The sequence below is a fragment of the Vanellus vanellus genome, assembly GCF_965231255.1.
Source record: "Vanellus vanellus genome assembly, chromosome: 3".
NCBI classification, from domain to species: domain Eukaryota; kingdom Metazoa; phylum Chordata; class Aves; order Charadriiformes; family Charadriidae; genus Vanellus; species Vanellus vanellus.
The window spans coordinates 73,562,104-73,583,491 of record NC_138907.1 but is presented as its reverse complement, the minus strand read 5'-3'; the positions used below and the strand labels follow the sequence as shown (position 1 = coordinate 73,583,491).

Genomic DNA, 21,388 nt, shown 5'->3' with positions numbered 1-21,388 from the left:
CAAAGCACTACACAGCTTTATCTTGCTACGATGTCTAAAAGCCAGTCACTTCGGTCCTGTTAATAAGTATGTGAGAGTATGTTTAGTCTAAGAGGAGACACATTGAGACTGATTTCTAGATATTATGATCATCAGTAATTACAACCAAAAGCACAGAGAAACACCTCTTACTGCTTGAGGTTAAGGTAAAAATGTGGCCAAGTGGCCTAGTGAGAGCGTGAAAAGCAACCCTGTCAGAACATAATTCATATTTAAATGATTTATGTTACACTGTAGTGCTATAACTGGTCCCCAAAACATTAACTCCTCTCTGGACTGTATGAATTCTGCTTCCAGAGAATGTTAAATATGCTAACAGTGATTAATGCAAAGCATGTTTTGCCAAGCTGTGCCCTGTGTTTCTTCAGAAGAATGACCTAGGCCATTAAATCGGTCTTAACCTAAAAGTCTTTTGAATGCCTCTACTCAGTTGATACATATTTCCTTAGCAATGAAACCAGTAGATGCCTGTGGACTTTACATCCATGAAAATATGTCTATTAGGATATGTCAGTCCTGGGGGAAAGTTCCAAAGTCAGTCTCTGGAAGAAGCAAAGGCATTTGACAACCAGAATGCTAGGAATTATTGGGAAAGAAACAAAAACTGTATTATAAAACATTTTTATGCCAGTGTATAAAATTTTGATGCACTAGCCTCCTAAGTACCATGTGTTACTCTGGTCACTGCACGTCAAAAAGAAATGACCAGAAAATAAGTCTATAGAAGCACTGTAGAAAGTTGAGAAAGCTGTTCAAGGGCATAAAATGGCTTCATGATGAAGAGCCTGCAGGCAGATGGGGAATTTTCATCTCCCAGAAAAGGCAAGAAAGAGACAGACTACGACAAATGTACATGAAGTCTTCAGTGATATGGAGAGGGTCAATACAGAACGGTTCTTAAATATTTCTTCCAATGAGAATATTATGGGATGCCCAATAAAGTTTTGAGGTATCAGCCTTAAAAGCTAAAAACACAAAGTATGTCTTAATATTGCATACTTACACTGAGTAAGTTACTGCCACAGGGTGTTGCAGACGCCAAAAATGTATGCACTTTACACAAATTAATGAAGAAATCCATCAGGACCTATTAAATTCAGTGGTCTAATGCAACTTCCATCTCAGAAAATCCCTGATCTCCTGCTAACTGGCTGATAAAAACCCCTGTGTGCTTCCCTATTTCTTTCTGCTTTCCTCAGGCACCCTGTGCTGCCCAGCGCCGGGGGAGGGTCCTGGGCTGGGCAGACCCATGCTCTGACCAGGTCTTCCTCTTCTGGGAAAGCCCTGAAGGTTGAGGTTCACACTCTCTGAGCATGAGTGTGCTTTGGGAAGAGCCATCACGGTGTGGTGCTTGGGGCCATCCCATCTCCGTGAAAACACTCAGCCTCTGCGCCGTCTTTGTTTCACAGGTGCAAAAGGATGATATTTTTGTCTCAGCAGTTCATCACAGCCAACCCCTAAGGTCAAAAGCTTTTTCAGCAGTACTTCCCCGAAGTGTCAGTGAGTAGCTGTAATAAATACCAAATGAGTGAGCTCAGTGAGGGATGATTGGAGCCACTGTGGAACATCAAATGCATCAGGGGCATGAAGAGGTTTTGTAAAGTGCTGATGCTTATTTTAAATTAAGAGCATCTTCCGTAGCTGATTGCAAAAGAAGGCTAAAAGGAAAATAAGTACCAAATCTCAAAAAGATAAATGGTCAAATATAAACATGCTGTCAGTCAAGGTATATGCAAAACAGAAATTCAGTAAGAGACTGGCTGAAAGAGAAATCTAATAATAATACATGAAAGAGAAATCTAATAATGTTTGCTAAAGACACAGAAGCCACATCTCCTCTGAGCTGAAAAATGTTGGAGACTAAGAGAGTATTACTGGGAGTATTTAAAACATTTGCCCTGTTCCAGTTGGCGCCTAAACACCTTATACTTTACTGGTGCTTATAGCCAGCATTGGAGACAGGATACTGGGTAAATGAATCCTTGGTCAGTCCTCGTATGACTGTTCTTATTTTCGTAAATTTTTTCTCCCTGGAAATTTCAGAACTGTAGTTTGGAATAAAAACTGAAGGCTTGAAAGAATTCCATAAAGAAAAATATTGAAAAGATAACTTTGAACAAATCAGAATGTTTGGCTTCCATTTTTATTTACTGCAGTGTATATTTTAAAAATTAATAATACTAAAATTTAAAAAGGCAGGAACTAAAAAGAATAAATCAAGAGGTATTTTAAAAGAAAACAAGGTTTCTTGTTTTTCTTTCAGAAAAAAAATACAGTCTAGTACTTCAGCATTTCTACTGACTCTTTTCAAAGGAAATTCCATTATATCCAGGCTTTTGGAATATGGTTCTGCAGGAATGTCTGACAGCTTTGTGAAGCTGTAGCTCTTGCAGGATTCATTTAACAAGCCATATGTGCAGAGGGAATCACACACATCAGTTTGCAAAGCCAGGGCCTCAGTTTTCAAGCTGGAACTTGATCTTGGTCAAATCTCCCTGCAGCCCTCCCCGCCCCCCAATAATAAAAGCCTCCAAGACTTAAAAAGATTTCAAACAGTCTTTGATAATACAGTGTTGTAGTAATTATATACACCCGGAGGCACTGAAAATACATCTTGGTGTTCATTGCATGCATTAGGTACTGCTATGTTAATTGAACGAACCTCTCTTAAAAATCTGTCATTATCATCACTGTGACTACACCCCATCCTTCCTCCTCTCTTTCTTGTCAAACAGCTTCATGTGAGAATAAGGTCGATGTTGGGGTTGTAATGATTTCTTCACTCATTTCACAAGTACACGGAATTTTTTGGTTGATTTCACATCTAAATACTGGACATGTTTTAGCCTAGTTAGATTTCAAGATGAGATGCAAACTGTGCTATGTAGCTGGGTCACGTATCTGGAAAAAAATAATAATAATAAAATAAAAAGGATTAGTCACTGAAGAAAGCCACTTGGTTACTATATTATTATTATTTTATTTCATATTCTTTCAGATTCTCTTATCCACAGCAAGGTTAATGCTCTCCCTTCACATCTGCTAGATTTTGCTGGAGTATTGAATGAAAACTGTTAAAATGACAGAACGTTTGCATTCAGCTTGTTAACCCAGACGTGGGCTACTTAGTGACTAAGGATTGAAATCTATAGGGAAGAACTTGCAACGGTTTTAGACAAAAGATGGTTCTTTTGAGACATTCTGATTTTTCCCCTGTTTATTCCTAGGTGAAAATAAACTGATAGGGGATCTCTTAGTACTGGGCGGAGCAACGCTATACGGCATCTCGAACGTTTGTGAGGAGTATATCGTCCGAAATCTGAGTCGAGTGGAATTCCTGGGCATGATCGGACTCTTTGGCTCTTTCTTCAGTGGAATTCAGCTGTAAGTGAGCAGGTTTGAGCCCCAAGGTCATTCAGATAAGTGCAGCGGGGGCCTTTGTTGAGGTACTCTAACCCTCTCTTCAAAGGTAGCCATTTCCTGTGGAGAGTAAGTGTCCTCTGATCCTGGAATTTGCATTGGTTTTCATATTTCAAATCGATGGATTTGAAGAATAATACAAATTTGTACCTAAGTACTCTAATTCAGAGGGGGCTACAGGAAAGATGGGGAGGCAGTGTAGTGGTAGGATGAGGGGCAACGGTTTTAAACTGAAAGAGGTTAGATTTAGATTAGATATTAGCAAGACATTCTTTACTCTGAGGGTGGTGAGGCACTGGAACAGGTTGCCCAGAGAAGTGGTGGATGCCCCATCCCTGGAGGTGTTCAAGGCCAGGCTGGATGGGGCTTTGAGCAACCTGGTCTAGTGGGAGGTGTCCCTGCCCATGGCAGGGGGGATGAAACTAGATGATTTTTAAGGTCCTTTCCAACTCTAACCATTCTATGATTCTGTGATTCTATGGCTGGTGTACTTGAATAGTCACATGGGGAGGGAAGAGTAGAAGACATTGCCTGCCGTGTTGTTGCTGGAAGACAAGTGGATACTTCACATGTTGGTCTGATCTGTGAATAACAAAGTCTACAACTCTCTCTGGTTCTGTTTCATACTTTTTAAAAGTCACTTAGATTTCTAAACAGGTAGAAAACACTTCCAGTGAGAAGGTGTTTTATTGATTGGCTCATTCTGTCTATCTGCATTATGATAAGGTGGAAATAATGAAAAAGCCTTTAAGAAATTGGCATTTTCTCTTCAAAATATTTAGTATTCAGAAGATTGTCACATGGATTTCAGGAACTACTGACTCATGTCTATATCCACATGTACCTAATGAGCACCTCATCTGCAAGCCTAAGAGTTGGAAGGTACCTTCCACTGTTGTAATATTGTGACTGATGAAAGTGTGGTAAAAGTTACCATGCAAGATTACCACATTTTATGCAGATCCATCACTGGTGCTTGTCACACAGAATAACTTTTGATTATTAGTCAAAACCAGGTTGCTTCCCTGCACATCTGAGCTACTCAACTTCTAAAAACAGAGACTGATCAAATCAATGACCCATCAATTCCCACTTAATTAGTTCTATTTCTTTGGCCAGAAAGCTTATTATACTTATGCGTATACACATAAGCAGTTCCTTTTTTAAAAATATAGAATTCAAGAGCATGTAAATGTGCCTAGTGTCTTTGGCTAAAGCATTTTTGTTACCTACAGCGTTCATAGTAGGTAGATACTGATTCTGAGGGCATCAAAGCAGTGCCCTTGTCTTGCTCTGAGTGTGTAAACTGCCATGTACATGTCTTGTATTCCTGAATTTAATTAAAGTGCCGTTACCCCCTTTTGACCCAAGCAGTTAGTCATAATTCCGGGTCTGTGATTTATTTTGCTGGGGAGAAGACGCTGGTGCTGGAACAAGGCATCTTTGTATACAGAAGACACAACTGGAAGAAAACAATAAGAAGCCATTTCTTTGCTGAAAGCCCTAAGGTTTTTCTAGTCAACCTTTGACCCAAAAGTTGTCAGCAGCATATTTTTCTCCACCGACCTCCGCAGCTTTTTGCTGCTAGTGCTTTTGTGGCACTTTGTGGAGCCCCGACCACACTTATCTCATATATGGACTTTTTTAATGAGGTGGCAAAAGTTTGCATATCAGGAGAGGCCAATAATGTTCCTACTACTTGGTTCCATGAAACAATTCGTCATTTTCTTACCTTTACCTGAAATGAAGAGCAGACATCACATAGTTATGAGTTCACAGAGGTTTAATCTAACTAATTATACCAATTGTTTTAAAGAGAAGCCAGATCCCCTTATTACACTTGCAGACTCTTCCTTTGAAACACTACTGGCCACTTTGGTGCAATATAGGACCTTTGGGTCCTATAAACTGAAGTACACTGGGGAAGGAATGTTGCAGAAATAGGGCCGTTTCCCAGGATGCTAGACACAGCTCTGGTCGAAGTTCGGTTGGCATCCACAAAGTGGCTTAGCCTTCTCTTCTTCACACTGAACAAACCCTGCTATTTCAGCATCTCCTCTTACATCATGTGCTCCAGCCGCCTGACCATTGTGACAGAGCTCCACTGTACTCCCTCCAATTTGTCAATGTCTGTCTTATTCTGGGCAGCCCCAAATTGGATACAGGTCTCCAACTGCTGTCTCACAAATCACGTCCTTCAGCTTGCTGGCCAGGCTCTTACCAACCAAGCCCAGGATGCTGTTGGCCTTCTCTGCTCCAAGGACACATTGCTGACTCATGTTCAGGTTGATGCCTACCAGTACTCTAAGGTTTATTTCTAAAAAGCAGCTTTCTATCCAGTCAGCTCCCAGCCTGTACTGTTACATAGGGTTATTCCACCCCAGGTGCAGGAGTTCATATTTGCTTTTCTTGAGCTTCACAAGGTTTCTCTTGGCCCTTTTCTTCAGACTACATTGTGGGTAGTCCACTCATCCAGTCCATACCTCTTCGGTTTCTAAGGATCTTTCAGGAAATAATATTGGAAGCTTTGCTAAAGGCAAGGTAGGTTACACATCATCCTCTCGTCCATTCCCTCTCCTTTATTTACTGAGCCAGTCATCTCATCATAGAAGGCAGTCAGTTTGGTCAGGTTTGGTTTGCTCTTGAGAATTCTGAGCTGGCTGTTTCCAGTCATCTCTTCTTCATTGCCTGCAAATGCAGATTTGCCTGCAGATTTGCTCCATAATCTTCCCAAAGATTAGCATAAGGCTGTCCAGGCAATATTTTTTGCTCTTTTTGAAACTGTATGTTGCATTTGTCACTTTTCAGTCATCAGGGACTTCCTCCAATCACCACAACCTTTCAAAAATCATTGTGGCTCCAATTCTTCAGTGAATCTAGCATTACTAAATGGCAACTTCGTGCAAGGTTGCTCTTACCCCATTTTGTTTCACAGATCATAATGAATCATGGCCCATAGCATATTGTTTTATACTTCTTTTGTATTCATTAGGCAATAGTATGAAAGCAATGTTCCTAAATTTAAGTTATATCAAAATTTGTTTACCAGAACAAGAGACATTGCAGTTTGTTTTCATGATATTCTTCAGGAATTGCTGATAAGAGACATATGACTTATGCATGCAAAGACACAATTTAGTTATTTTCCAGACAAAATAATCTTATTATTCTGTACACAGTATTAGATTTGCCACAAATCAGCAGCAAGCAAATTAGAATTTCCAGGATGCAGCTCTCTAGACCAGATTAATCTGGAAGGCACTGAGTTCCTGCAGTTTTACCATGAGACTTGTCCTTACACGTAACACCTTTTGTACTAGGAACTTTGTTTTTATATCTGTGTAATTCCATGTTTTATACTTGTTTAAAATAGTGTCCAGACTAGCATGCAGAGTTCTGCACAGCAGGAGTTATCTGCAAATCACAGATCAGAGAAAGCAGTTAGCGGAATGAAGACCTAGCTTGTGAGATGCCTAATTTCCAAGGGTCTATTTGCCTGGATTGTTGTCACCTTAGAATTTTCTGGATCTGGGATTCTAATGTTAATGTACAATGCAAGATTTACAAGGAGTTGAAAATGGACTTTTGCAGCTTGGCCCATCCTTTGCTTTGCTTCCTGACTTTCATTCCTGGGACTATTCAATCTCTCTCGGTGTGTAACAAATCACAGTATTCTCCCCAAAGCCAGCCTGTGATATCTATTTATTTGGCACTGCAGAGCTGCTCTGAAGGGTGAATAACTCAGACAGATACATTATTAATCATTAAAGTTCAAAAGCTTTCAGAATATTAAGTCAGAAGAGTACAAAAGGATTGAATATATAGGGGGGTGGGCACTTTGGGCAGGTATATAGAGAGCTGGAAATAAACCAGTACAAATAGTATGCTATCACATCTGATTGCTGCCCTGAAGGTCTTTCAAATACGCGGGTACAGGGATAATGCCAGAGTGGATTAGCAAAGTCTGATTGCATTTGGTTCCTACAGAGATTTTTTGTTATAAGGTTATTTATGTTGTTTTGTCCAGCATTTGAATTGAATGAGTGGAAGTAATTTAACTTCTGTTCTCTTCCATCAAATTTTGCCTTCTCTTCTTTTATAGTGCAATCATGGAACACAAAGAGCTGTTGAAAGTTCCCTGGGATTGGCAAATAGGTAAGAAAACGCTTCACCTCATTGAAGAAAGTTACTGAAGGAGGCGTGGAGGCAACCAGTGTTTGGGGAGGCAGGCACTACGTTTCGCAGGAGCCAATGTTTGTGACTTTTCCGCCAGTTGCTGCCAAAGGTTGAACCACACAGCTCATAACCTTTCCTAAATGACCTGTCCTCCCATTGCCATATTATGCCTTCCTTGCACCATTAGGTTAAGCATATGAATGCCATAAGATAATTATTCAGACAGCCGTGAAGTGAAACAATAAAGGAGTTCCAGTTCTAAGATTCAGTGCAACACTGGGACAAATAAATGAGGTAGTCATTAGGAGCCAAACCTTTTCAATGAATGCCAAAGACCGAAAATGGAACCTAACAAAAAAACCTAAAAAAGTTCTTGCAGTGCATATTATAGCCTCATAAACCCATTTCCAAGGGGAACCTTTCTGTATGCAAATGGTTAATTGCTTTCCAAGTAGTCTTGGTGGAATATAGCAAATGTGTCTTTTAGACAAGTTTAGGTAGCATCATGTGCAACAAAGCTCTTACGATGTTTTTCTATGCAGTGGATTGCATTATCCCACTTCAGCTTGGAAGCTAAGTTTATGATCTAAGACTCCCTTCTAATTAGTTCAACAAATTACTTGCTTTAAAAGCAAATCAACATTTAGGAAAGGAGAGTCCCTATAATCACTCTTTTACTATTTATGACAATAGAAGAAATAAAAGAATACTAATAGCATAGAGCTGATATACTTAGCGGGGGATTCAAGCTTTGGCAATCAATTGACGTTAGCTTTTGACCTAGTTTCAGAACAAACATCAAAATGACAGCTCAGAAGTGTGCAAAGGCAACTGATTATGTGGGGACTCCCTGGGGACAGGGGATACAAGTTATGGAATACGTTGTTGTTTCTTTAAACTTAGTTCACAATTTCCTCTCATCATCATAAACCTTAATAAAAACAGTGCATCTTTCACAAAACACTGCACCTAGAAGTCTTGGAGATTTGATGGTTGAGCTGTAAAACTAAATGACAAATCAATTTAAAGTATCCACTGAGAAACACATTCAACTGTGTACTATGAGTGTATTGGCCTTCTTTAATCTGAGATAATTAGCATAATTGCATCAGTGTTTGTTTATACTTCATGGTAAGGAGCACAGGAACATAATTAATCTGGTAGTGATGGAACTAGCAATGGTCATAGTGAATTAATCTACTCTCTGTGTAAATGTCATATATACTTCCATGGGAGTTCTGTTGTAACTCAATATCAGTGAAATGTGCTATTAAAATAAAGTCTTCCTTGGTCTGTGATGCCACTAAAATGTCATTGAAAGTTAGTCACTAATTCTGAAGAGTCCCTGCGCTTCATAAGGAGGAGGTATGTACTTGTTTTGTTAAAGCAATAATTGGAAATGTGGTGCAGTTGAACATGGATTAAATGGTGACAATTATGTGTAGTTTTGTGTTCTTCCCTGACTTCCACTGTACTTAGTGTGCTTTCCATTGCATTGGCAGTGATACAAGGTTGTCAAGCAGTGATTGACAAATCTCTGTCAGGGTGTTCACAGCCTTGTCCTGAATAGTTATCCACTGCGACAGACTCAAACCTGCAGTCCAGCAGAGTTAAATCATCAGCCTTCTGAATGGTAGTGATAAAGTCACAGCAGGCAACCTAATAAATAACTCAAGGTGGCCTGTTGCCATCTGCCATAATTGTGCTATTAAGAATGGATGAGCTACCTTTCAACTGATGTAAAATGCAAATGATTTTGGAATATAAAGATCTGAAGACAATCTGTTATGTCTATCATGTTTAAAACAGGCTGGGGCCCTCCTGATTTTAATTTTGGAAATTCCCCTGATACATAGCATCATCTTTACACTTAGTATAAATCAGTGTAGCTGTTTGAATACTTGAAGGTTTGAGTATTAATACATGCTGACAACCTGACTGAAAGGGTAATGATTATACTGTTTTGACTGAGTGGCTTCATATGAGACCATGACACATTTTGTAGAGTGATACATGAAATAATAAAAAATAAATTAACGTCAGTTTTATTTAAGACAAAAGCCAGTTTGAATCTCCAAGGAAGTGTTCTGTGTTACAGGGGGTTTGAATATGGTCTTTATTCCAAGAAAACAGCGTGAAAAATCATAACTGATTCCATTTCATCCCAATGAAAAAATGCGAAGGATAAAACATGCAACATTCAACCAGCGTGCTCAGGAGCTAAAACAGAAGTTCCCAAGTCTTGGTGGTACTTGGGCTACTTTAGAGCAGTCCCTGGGGGCAGATCCCACCCATCTGTGTGAAGATGCCCAGTTTTAAGACAAGTGAGGAGATACTGAGGGACTGGGGTTTGTTCAGCATGCAGAAGAGAAGGCTTCAAGGAGTTACCCACAAGGAGGTTATCAAAAGGACAGAGCCAAGCTCTTCACAGTGGTGCATGGCAGGAGGATGAGGGACAACAGGCAGAAGCTGAAATGAGAGGTTCAGAATGGACAAAAGGAAAATCTTCTTCACACTGAGGACAGGCAGGCAGTGAAGCAGGTTGCCTAGAGAGGTTGTGGGTCTCCATCCTCAGAGGTTCCAAGACCAGGCTGGACAAAGTCCCGAGCAATTTGGTCTGATCTCACAGCTGAGCTGGTTTGAGCAAGGTTTGAACTAGAGACTTGCGAGCTCCCTTCCAGCCTGGATCACCCCATGTTCCTGTGGTCCTAAGTGCCCAGTTCAGACACTTATGAGGCATTCACACCCAAACAAGCAAAACTGGTGACCTTACCCATCAGCGTGTGCGCTGACAGACAAGATGAGATTCCTTCCACCAACTTTAGATATCTGGTATGTGGACATCTGATTTAGTTAAATAGACTGCCTTTATCATCAGCAAGAATAAACAGGCATGACACAAATCATACTATGCTAAAGCTGGTGTCTAAAAGAGGTTAGACAATCTGCACCCCAGAATTTCCCAATCTCTTCATTGACCACCAACCCTCAGTAAGTGTCCAGAGCTAGGTGTAAAGAATCCCACCCACAGCTGCCTTCATGTGGATTAATCCTTCAGTTTGGGACAATGCCAGCACATCTAAAAGCAGACAGTTACGAATGATGAGCTTCTCGGGGATTAACACAGACCAACTGATGAGCAGATCATCACAAAAGCACCTCCTAACTTACCAGGTTGCTTCCTTCCAGTGCCTGCTACAGGCAATTGGTGCTGGTGACTTAGTGCCTGGTTAGACACAGGTGCCAGCATCTGGGACTGCAGCGCTAGTGGCAATTCCTAAGGCTGCCGTTAGCACTGCAGGGGTACCCAAGGAAGCTGAGGCTCTAAAACTTTGACTTAAGACATCTTTTTTGGTCTAAAAACTGGCCCTCTAAGAAGCAATATCTGAAAATCATATGATGTTATTTCTGCTTTGCTTATTGTTACTACTAAATGCCATCCAGCTGGTGGGTATTACATGTATTTTTAAGATGTAAATGAAATGCCACCTTATATTCACCTCTGATAGGACAGATACAGTTTAAGCAGTTTTTCCCTGGAACTGAAATGCTCTTTGGAAAAGCAGCCTGTGAAGTGCATGTAGATGGCTGCCAAAGAATATAAGCACCAAGGCAGTACCATAAAATTATATTGTTAGCAAGAGCATAACCCAGCAAAGCACCTGAATATGTGTGTTAAATCCAAACTGACTAGCAGGGGCTCGGTGGACCAGCTGGTGATTTGCAGACTGTACGTTGAGAATGCTGACTTCAGGTCCAGAATGGTTTTTGCGCCTGACCTGCTCCTGATTTAAGCGTGGAAGAAAAATTGACTTAATGCTCATGTATGCAAACAGTTTCTCATTGATCAAAACCACGCTCCGTCTGATGCACTCATTTGCCTACTACAGAAGAATTGCAGAGTTTGCATAAGGCAACTCTTTCAAGCACTGCCTAAGACTGATTCCGTTGTTACCCCTATACAGTGTACACCTTAAAAATTTGCTGTTATTAAAACCAGTTCTTACCATGATTATCGATATTCTGAATGTCAATTCAAGCTCATTACCATGTCATAACAACTGATACACAGACACTGACATTTTGTGACTGCTGTGTTTGTTTCGGGTGAATGTACACTTCAGATGCTTCTAAGGGACTCACGCTGTCACTGCTGATTTTGTCCTTTAGATAGCTTTCCTAAAGAGTTTTTAACTAAGTGGATCCACAAGCAGATACAAATCATATGGGCTTCTTCCCCCTTCTAATTCCTTTCAGGACTTTGGCAATCAGATTTTCTGCAACTTTTAGTCAATAACAACATGCTCTGAAGAGCTGGCGTGAGTCTAAATTTAGGCTTGTGCACATATCAGCTGGGAATTCTGTAGCATACGGCAGCCTAAGAAATATCATTTGCATGAGAGCAGATGAGTGAAGTGTTTGCTGTTTTTTTAACTTCATATTGATTAATTTGCCTTGGGATTTATCAAGTAATAACTGAGGCAATGAATTCTTTCCCAGTAAGTTATTTAGGTTTTTAAATGAAATTAGATTTTTACTGTAATGTATTTTTATTATATTAGTGTCTAACAATCTAATTTGTGTGAGGCACTCTGTAAACATGTAGCAAGAAATAGTCTCAGCTCTGGAAAGCTTTATTAAGGAAAGCAGACAAAAAGTGGTAGAGGAATAGAACAGAACACTAAACTGTGAAGTGATTGATCAGGTTTGGTGGCAAAATAGGACTAGGACCTCTGTCACTTGAGTTCTGTCCTCCTGCATTCATCTATTGGCTTATTAACTGTTCTGCAAATACTTTTGCATTCATTTTTTGGGTCCATTCCCAGAAAATACTGTGTGCTCCATCCAGCTCAGCTGAACTTAGGTGATGATGTTCAGCTCCTTAAGAGACTAGATTTGATGTGCCCAAATGCATCCTTCCATCCAAACTTACGCTGGACATGAGGTATTTACGAGTAGTAAGACACCAATTTAAAACAGCGCTGCTATGATGGGGACCAGAGAGAGCAGACATTGTGTCCACTGCTGTGTAGGTATGGTTTTCACTGTTTTTTGTATATATTTAGAATGATGTTCTTAATCTATACATATACATATGTGTGCATCTTAATTATTTGAAACCATGTTTTTCTGAAAAGTATTCTTCATCTGTTTCTAAAAACACAGCCGCCTTCCTCCCAACACAAGTCATTTCTGTAGACTATGGAGAGTCACTTTGCTTCTTGTTTCTCTCCTGCAGGCTTGTTGTATGTCGGCTTTAGCGCCTGTATGTTTGGCCTCTACAGCTTTATGCCGGTGGTCATAAAGAAAACCAGTGCTACTGCCGTCAACCTCTCCCTACTCACAGCTGACCTGTACAGCCTCTTCTGTGGATTATTCCTCTTCCACTACAAGGTATGTGGAAATGAGAGATGTATTTGGGTAATAGCTGTAAGCCTGAAGAAATACCAGTGCAGAACAATGAAACAAACGAAACCTCCAAGCTTTGCTAGATCTACACAGTAAAAGTGCAGGGTTTTTTTATACTTCAGGCTTCCCACACCAAAACCAGTTTTATTTTGTGATTTCCAGTTGTTGAAGAGAGCTCATTTGGTCTCTTTGTTACAATTTTTAAGATTTGAGTACCTGTTCATCAGCAACTGTATCACTAATTTAATTTTACTCATCAGAGCTAACGTTCAGCTGTTGTGACGAGACCCAGGGTGGCAGCATGAAGGGAAGGACTCTTCCAAAAATCTAATAGATTTTTTTTGTCCGGTAACAAGGTTGTTTCATTCATGCTGATTCTGAATTTATTGCTCGTAATTGTCCATGAATTACACCTTTCTTGTCAACCAAACCAATGGCTTGCCTGTTAGTGTGAATGCCAAAATGTGCAGCAGATTTGTGTTGAAATTAAACTTTTATCTCCCGAGTCCTCTAATATTTACATGACTGTGTTGTACAGGCACACATTTGGTCTCCAATTGCAAGGAATACTTCATTATTCACAAGTATCCCCCCCAGTGTCGATTATATGAAAGTGGCATCAGGGTGCCGTAGGCGATTGCTTTGTACCATCATTTATTCATAGAGGGTGGTTAATTGATTACTAAAATGGTGGGCCAAAGAATTGTTAGGCAAGTGAAAGCCTTAAGATACCGAGTAGCTAACCAACCCAAAAGAGATTTTATGATACTAATGGTACTTGAATGAATCTGGACGAGACGGTGAAGGTTCACAGCTTCAGAGTGCAATGTAAAATTAGTTTTCACTATTGCCTTTTATGTTGTTTTTATGGCTTTAAGAATTTTGCAGACAAAAGAAAAGCAAGTATAAACCAAAAATTTTACTGAGAACACAGTGTAAAGGTTGTCTGCTGCTTCGCAGGTCTGTCTCGTGGTGATTTGGTTCATAGTTCTTTCTGCCCCACACTTCAAATCCAAAGTGTTTGACATTAGGTATTAGCTAAAAATTGTTATCCCCTGTTAATAATAGTATTTGATATCCATAGCAAAATATATTTAGTGATGTTTGTCCACTGTTTCTAAGAAAAATGCCTATGTAACACAACAAAAGACAGACAAATTTAATTCTGAAAACAGTGGTGATGTTTTAGCAAAATCAAACTGTGTTAGAAGGGGAGACTCAAGGCAACGGGGGTTGGACAGCTTTGTGCTCAGCATTGCTCAACCCTAACAAAACAGGCAGTTTTGCAAACACAAACCTTAAACTTCAGGCACTTGAAAGGCAGAAGGTGCATAAAAGGTTTCAGTTTTTCCCTGCGTCTAATTGTTGGGTACTTTGACAGGGCCAGGAAGGCAGAATTTTCAACCTCATTGAACCCCTGTCTTTCTACTGCATGTGCATGTCAGCACTCGACCACAATGGCACCTTGGCCTCCCTTTAAGACTCATACTGAAAAAGTGCTCAGGAGAAGGCGGCTCAGAACTGGAAGGTTTTCTGGTTGAAAGCAAGGCCTCATCATCTGTCCTGATAAACCAGCTGAGTTCCACCTCTGAAGTAGCTGGTGGACCCCTCTGCACCTTACTTGTCTGATTAGAAAACTGTTTGAAAATCTCATTCTCCTGTGGTTAACCATATCATTCAATCTTCTTCACAAACTCTTATCAAACTCTTACTTCAGCCTATTTAGGTTTTCTACTTCCACTGCTCTCCTTGGAATACTGTTTCAGAACATTGCTGCTCCAACAGTTAGAACCCTTCTTATTTCCAGCATAAATTTATTTATGGCTGGTTTTGATCCGCTTGTTCTGCCAAGATTATCCCTTAGCATGAAGAGTGCTCCTGTCTTGTTGGCATTTTACTCTATTGGTACATCAATAGCGAGCAATCCCATCCCCTCTCAGCCCCTAGTTCACGAGTCAGAGCAAGCCATACTCTTACCTGTTCCCCCGAGCACCTCTCTGTCCTTCTCTGCACCTCATTTGGTTGGATTTCATCCTTCCTGAGATAGTCTTTAAACTCAAAAAGCAGGAAAGCTCCCGCCAGCAACTGGTGCAATGCTCTTGCCTCTCCATTTCTGTGGGAAACATGTTAACCCCTAAATAGTAAGACTGTATTTACTTTTTCCAGCACTGCTTTTCCTTTGTGGTTTGCACTCATCCTACAATCCATGTGACTCATGCATGTCTCTTCTTTGTTCTTCCCAGCTGAAGTGCTGTTAAGAAGACCTTTGTCAGGACGTTATGGAAAGGCCTTTACCTGGAATGTAGTATCAACTTCCCGAGCTGTCAGTGTCTCCTTTCATGCCCTTCCAACTTATATTGCAGAGGAAATTTGAAAAGAGAGGTTATATTCAGAGAACAACTAGATTTAAAAGCCCAAATAATTATCTGGTTACGTCTTTAGTTACCGTATTTTTATCCTTAGTCAGATCACCTCTTCCTTTTCTTTCTGGTTTACTATCGAGTGTCATTTTATATGAGGAAGTAGAATGGTGAAATCTGCAACATGCACTAAATAATGAAGTCTAGTATGTTAACATTAAATGTTCTAAATTAATTCCTCTCCTAAGACTGTGTGTTCTTGCTTGTTTTCTAGCTTCTAAAAAGCTGTTTTGTTCCCAGCCCAGCTGTACGTCTCCTTCAGATACACGTCTCCTTGTGCTTATGGCTGCACTGGCCAATGGGCGAAGCCCCAATTCACTGGGAAGGAAGTGATTTTACCCTGAATTAGGAACAACTGAGTGGTTTAGTGCCCCTCGCAGAATATAATTTTATGAGGCTTTCAAGAAACAGTTATGATTTTTTTCCTGTGCTGCTACTTTTATCGCCAGACCAGTTTATTGCACTTTTAGCCATAAATCTATGAAAATCCATGGAAAATGCAGGAAGTGAGTTCAACTGGGCTTTAGAGCCTCTCAAACAAAACTGAGGGGAAGATTGCGTCTGAAGTGTTTTGATTCGTTAGTATTTCATTTTTTTATAATACAGACTTGCAACATCATGACATGCGGGACAGTGAGTTTATAAACAGCTGCATTTGTATTCTTACCCCATATGCAGATATCTTTGTGGCGCATTGAACAGTTCCCAGGCTGTTGGAAGCTAGAAATACAGCACGTTAGCGTGACACAACTCTGGTGATATAATTCAAGATGTTAATTGTTCAAGGTGTTATTGTATTAAAATGCAATGATTTATGACTTTCAATTTGAGATGGATTACTAGATTGTAGAGCATCGTTCTTAAAATTATCTGCATCTGCCCAATAAAAGCTCTCTTTTTAGTTCTTCTGTAATCAATAATTGATTCCAAATATTCCAGTGGAATGGGAAACGTGTCTGGCCTCTTTGGTGGCTGAATATTGGCCACTGCCATAGCATTTAGGTATACAACCCCATATCTTCAGTCCTTTTTTTAGATTCTTACTATGTTTATATATTTTATACAATTTTGATGTTCAAAACTTTCCTAGCTATCTGTTCTCCTTTCACCTTTTTTCTTAAGCACAATTAAATTATCTCCTGCTTTGACAAACAGAGGGCATCAGAGTCCTAAAACTTAACAGGATGGTAACAGGTTTACGTGATGGGTTGGTAACAGGTTTACATCATGGTAAACAGCTTGGGAACCAAACAGGAGGCTGGGATACAAATGGGAGATGTGCTGTGCAGAGGGATGTCTAGGCATAGCGTGGAGGAAATTGAATGTTCTGAGTAACAGGACTGTCCTTGCCCTGTCAGAGACTGCGATAGCCATTCTTTGTCATGGATACACCGATACCAGTGGTGCTGGGAAATTCAGCGCCAGCTGTCTGGGTGTACAGGGTTGGAAATTTTGTATAACTTCAGTTATTCTTAGCTTAAGAGGTGTTCTTTTTAACATTTTAGTCTCAGCCTTAGCTTTATTTTTATGTGACTTTTTAAAGTTCATACTTTTTGTTTGCAAGCCGTATGTTGCGCTTTAGTCATTCTAAGCAAATTGGGTTCTCACTAAATAATCTAAGCAGTTTAGTTTATGTTTTCCCCTAGCAAGAGCATGCATACTGATTGTGTTCTGCACCAGCAGGTCGAGTCACACTATATTAGATCATTACCTAGCAAGCCAAGCACAATCAATTATATTCTGCCTTGGCAAACTCATTTGTTATTTTATCCAAAACGCAGCTATAAAAATTCGGAATTTCTGGCTATATTAGCAATTTCCAAATGAAGAAAATGCATATATTTCATAATAAATCAAGGAAGTCATATATCTTGATTTAGAATCGAGAGAATCTGTGACAACGGACTTGGCTACACAGATAGACATGATACTCAAAACCTTTCAGCACTAGAAATCTGAAGTGATGCTAGCTGAAACCTTGCTTGCTGATGCTCACTGATGCTTCTGAAAATGACTTTTCAACGCTAATTCCCTCCAGTGGAAGGAAACAGATGACAGCCTGCCCATTACATCAAGAAGCAAGCCATAAAAGAGAGTGGTTTTTAACATAATGGAGAAGAGGGGCTACAAGTTGGGGGCGATAGTTTCCAATTTAATTTTTGCCCGCACAGGTCCTGAGCAATGCCCATGAATAGGGGATTTTTGTGGACTTCACAGAGATGAAAATTTGGCCCTTACTGGAAACAAAATAGAAGAATTAGGAGCCTCCATTAAACACATATACTTTACCATCCTGATCCAAATCACTGAAGCCAGTATGAGCTTTTCTGCTGTTCGTTTTCCTAAATTAGGAAAGTCTGCCATTCAAGGAACAATCTTTAAAAAAAAAAAAATCACAGTTTCATGAGTATGGAGATAAAGACTCTGCCTTACTGTGAATCCATATGCTTCACGCAGTCCTTTTGTTATTAGCGGAGGACAGATACAACGTCTGCGGCTTGGGAGCAGGAGGTAGAATTGGTTTGGTTTGGGGGAAGATTGTTTGTTTATTAGTTTGACTTCTACTTGGCAGCCATCCATAAACACCTGAGAGACTTTTCCCAATCATCTGACCAAACTGAGAAAATACTTCAAATGATGTTGTCACTTTTTTTTTTTTTAATTTATCTGCAATTATAAGATGAAGTCAGTAAGATCCTTTTCTTTGCTTGTACTTGTTAGAGGACTAACACCTACGTATTTTAAACTTTGACAGTGGTGACGTGAGAGGTGCATCGTTATTTCTAGTAGAGCAGGCAGTGCAGGCTAAACAACTATTTTTCACATTAATTCCTCCTCAGTCGTATAAGTTAGGATATTCTCCTGATGAAATTGGATATGCAAGCTGCTTGACCCATAAACTCACTCTTTGAATGGAGTTTAATCTCACAGGGCCTTTATCCTGGTGAAGGCTTCTAAGCCTTTGATAATAATGAGGATAAGTCATATTACTAGTTAATTCTTTATGCCATTGGTAATGTGCAGAAACCTATGTGCGTGCTTCCCTTTCTGTTCCAGTACTGGATTTCTTAGAGTGGGACTCCCTCTCAGCAACTCTGTTCCCATTAAGCTGTACTGTCTGCATGCCTTTTATCGAAGTGGCATTTTAAAAGCTGCTTTTTAACATCTTTACATTTATTTGTTTGTTTGTTTGTTTATTGTAATTTCCTCCTCCAAATTATAATCAGTTAGAAAATAGGTATCTATATTTAAAGAGCTACCTTAAGGCGGAAAGGAGTCAGATGTGTCTTTGGTGACACTTGAATGTATATTCCTGTGACAGAAAGGGCCACATCCACCCACCCTTTGTCTGAGGGTGCAGGATGCCGTACAACGAAAAAGCTATGAAGTAAAATGACAAAGAAGAGTAGAGGCTGGAAAATGAAATGACTCCTACCAAGATGTTGCACAGTCTGACAGTAGATTTTTAACAACACAGCACAGATATGGCAGCTTTCTGAAAATACTGCGTTGATAAAAGGATATTTTTTCCTTTCACAGTGTTATCTTGCAATAGATTCATTAGTTGCAAAGCATGAATAGTGAAACATGGATACTCACTGCTTTGGAGCCGTCAAAAAAGAGTGTAAAAGAGATGTCATTCATATTGAAGAAGTTATGATGAAAGCTTCAATTTCAATATTTTTTCAGCTACTTTCTCATCATAATGTCAAGTTTTGTAGGTTGTTTTCAGGGCTTTTAGCTTGGGATTTTTTTTTTTTTCTTGGTCTTGCGTTAAAAGACTGCCTACAACAGAACTGGTTAGGAGTTTTCTAGCAAAATACATTTTTGTTGGGAAAGCCTAATTATCAAGCCAGAAATGCTAAGTGAAAACACCCTGTTTTCCATGTGCTCCCAAGGAAACATCGGCTGGCATTTCTCAGACCCCGACTGTTGTTTTGCCCGCCCATCTAAGAGGTTGCAGCAGCACAGAGTTTCCAGCATTTTCAGCCAGGTATTCTAGGACTGGAAGATCTCAGGCACAGGAAAATCCGAGTTGCACAGCTCATGCATTCTGGAAGTGAGAGAACAAATCTTAGTTCTGCATTAGGCAGCCCAGAACCCTAAGAAGGAGCTTTTAAGGCTTCCAAGAGTCTGCCATGGAGATAATCCTGGCAGCTGCAGTCAGCAGTTGCCGGAGTTTCCAGCAAGCATACTTTGGTTTAGAAACAACAGCTTTAGGTGTTTCATAAGAACAGCAAATGCAGGATTTCTGTTCTTGGAAAAGCTTCGGTTTCTACTTCTCGTTTCAGTTTAGGAATTTTTTTTTTTCTTTTCTTTAATTACAGAACAACGGTTCTGTTTCCTAGCCAGGAACTAGTTCATAATTACAGCAACAGCCAGGAGTTGTGCACCTAGCTGTGCCTGGGTTTATATTCTCTTAACTACATAATTTAGATTTCTTAATATTCTTAGTGAATGCCTGGTTAACAGGGTTTATTTACAACAGCACAGTTCTGTGCCTTGCTACTCTGCACCCACTTGTCAATTCATAGTGTAGTTTGGGGGGTTTTGTATCAATGGTTAGATGGTTGTAATATTGCTTTTCTTTCTCTGTTTCTCCACCCTTTTTATTGTGGGCAACTTTTGAATCAAATCTTTTTATGTTTCAGTATCACATCTTCCTCCATAGCTTAAGTGTTAAAATCTTAAAAGAATTGTATGCAATTTCTAAAGAGCTTTTCAATTTGACACATTTATACTCTTGTTAAATACCTGTGTAAGGTAGGTATGGAAGTAAATTGTCATTTGTATAAAAGGTGTTTGAGGCCAGTTGAAACTCATGTAATCACTAAATAGAACCGGTTTCAGACTGAAGTAAGAAGTAGTTTATACTGACAGTCCAACCAGTCAGGGGGAAAAAAGCACCACTATGCGACCGAGTTCTGCCTTTGGTCATATTGGATAAAAAATTGCGTAATGGGTATTGACTACTGAAAAGAATACATGAAACAAAAAAGAATGTAAATGTTAAGTGTAGTAAATGAATGTGTAAAATCAGCCTGTTCACAGGCAATCCCCAGAGAAAGAAAAGAGACGGTACATCTGCCTGTGTAATCTACTTAAATTGGTGGTCAGACTTGCTTGCAATGAACCACTTAAGTGCTCTGACCTACAAGGCACTGGGAAAGTGGTTTACTTACCTTATAGTGAGAAGTCGTTATTTTTCAAACAAAATCATGAAAAAAAGATTTTAAGTCCTAGCATAGAACCTATTAGTTTCCTCTAATTTTTTATACAAAATGAAGAGGAATTACAGGATTGTAAATTTCCAACATTGGCATTTCCCTGTACAGATGATGTTATGCTGAGGGTTGATATTGCTCTCAGTTATTACAAAATGTTCTTTCTTAAATGTCTTGAAAAAATATTTATCTTTGGAGAATGAGTTGAACATGGATAGATAAACAGGAACAGACTTTGACTGCTTGAAGAAGGTAATTCACATCACTGTCATGGGACCTGAATTTTCAACACCTTGCAGAACGCTGAGTCCATCATTCCCAAGTCTTTATTGATTTCTTAGCAGGGGCAAATAAGGAGGAGTAGGGTTTAGGAACTAGTGAGAAATGGTTAGGAAACTGGGGGGAGGTGTAATTCAAGATGCTGGTTTCATTTCGTGCGTAATTTGAAGTCACTGCTGTCCACTGTCAGAAGAGGCCATCCCACTAGTCTTTTCTGAAAAAACTGTTAGAAATAGAGAAAAAAAAACAAGAAATAAAGAATAATCACGAAAGAAAACTGATACTGTGCAGGTGAAAAAGAAAAGAAGTCTAATTGCTGTAAAAGATAAACCAAGCTTGGCAATGAAGAAGAAAGTGAAACAAACAGCAAAAAGTTCTTCTTGTTTATGAAGAGAAGCAGTTTCACTATGCAAAGACAGC

The 21,388-nt window shown here is 39.6% G+C and overlaps 1 protein-coding gene across 1 annotated transcript in view; it reads left to right on the top strand.

The window, feature by feature from the left end:
* Window positions 1–21,388, top strand: part of SLC35F1 (solute carrier family 35 member F1) — a gene marked incomplete at both ends in the record, with an annotated part of 248,154 nt that overhangs the window by 213,819 nt on the left and 12,947 nt on the right. The window contains 3 exons of the mRNA XM_082480362.1: window positions 3,267–3,423; window positions 7,562–7,614; window positions 12,875–13,029. Coding sequence (XP_082336488.1) covers window positions 3,267–3,423; window positions 7,562–7,614; window positions 12,875–13,029 — 365 coding nt within the window. The remainder of the gene's footprint in view (window positions 1–3,266; window positions 3,424–7,561; window positions 7,615–12,874; window positions 13,030–21,388) is intronic.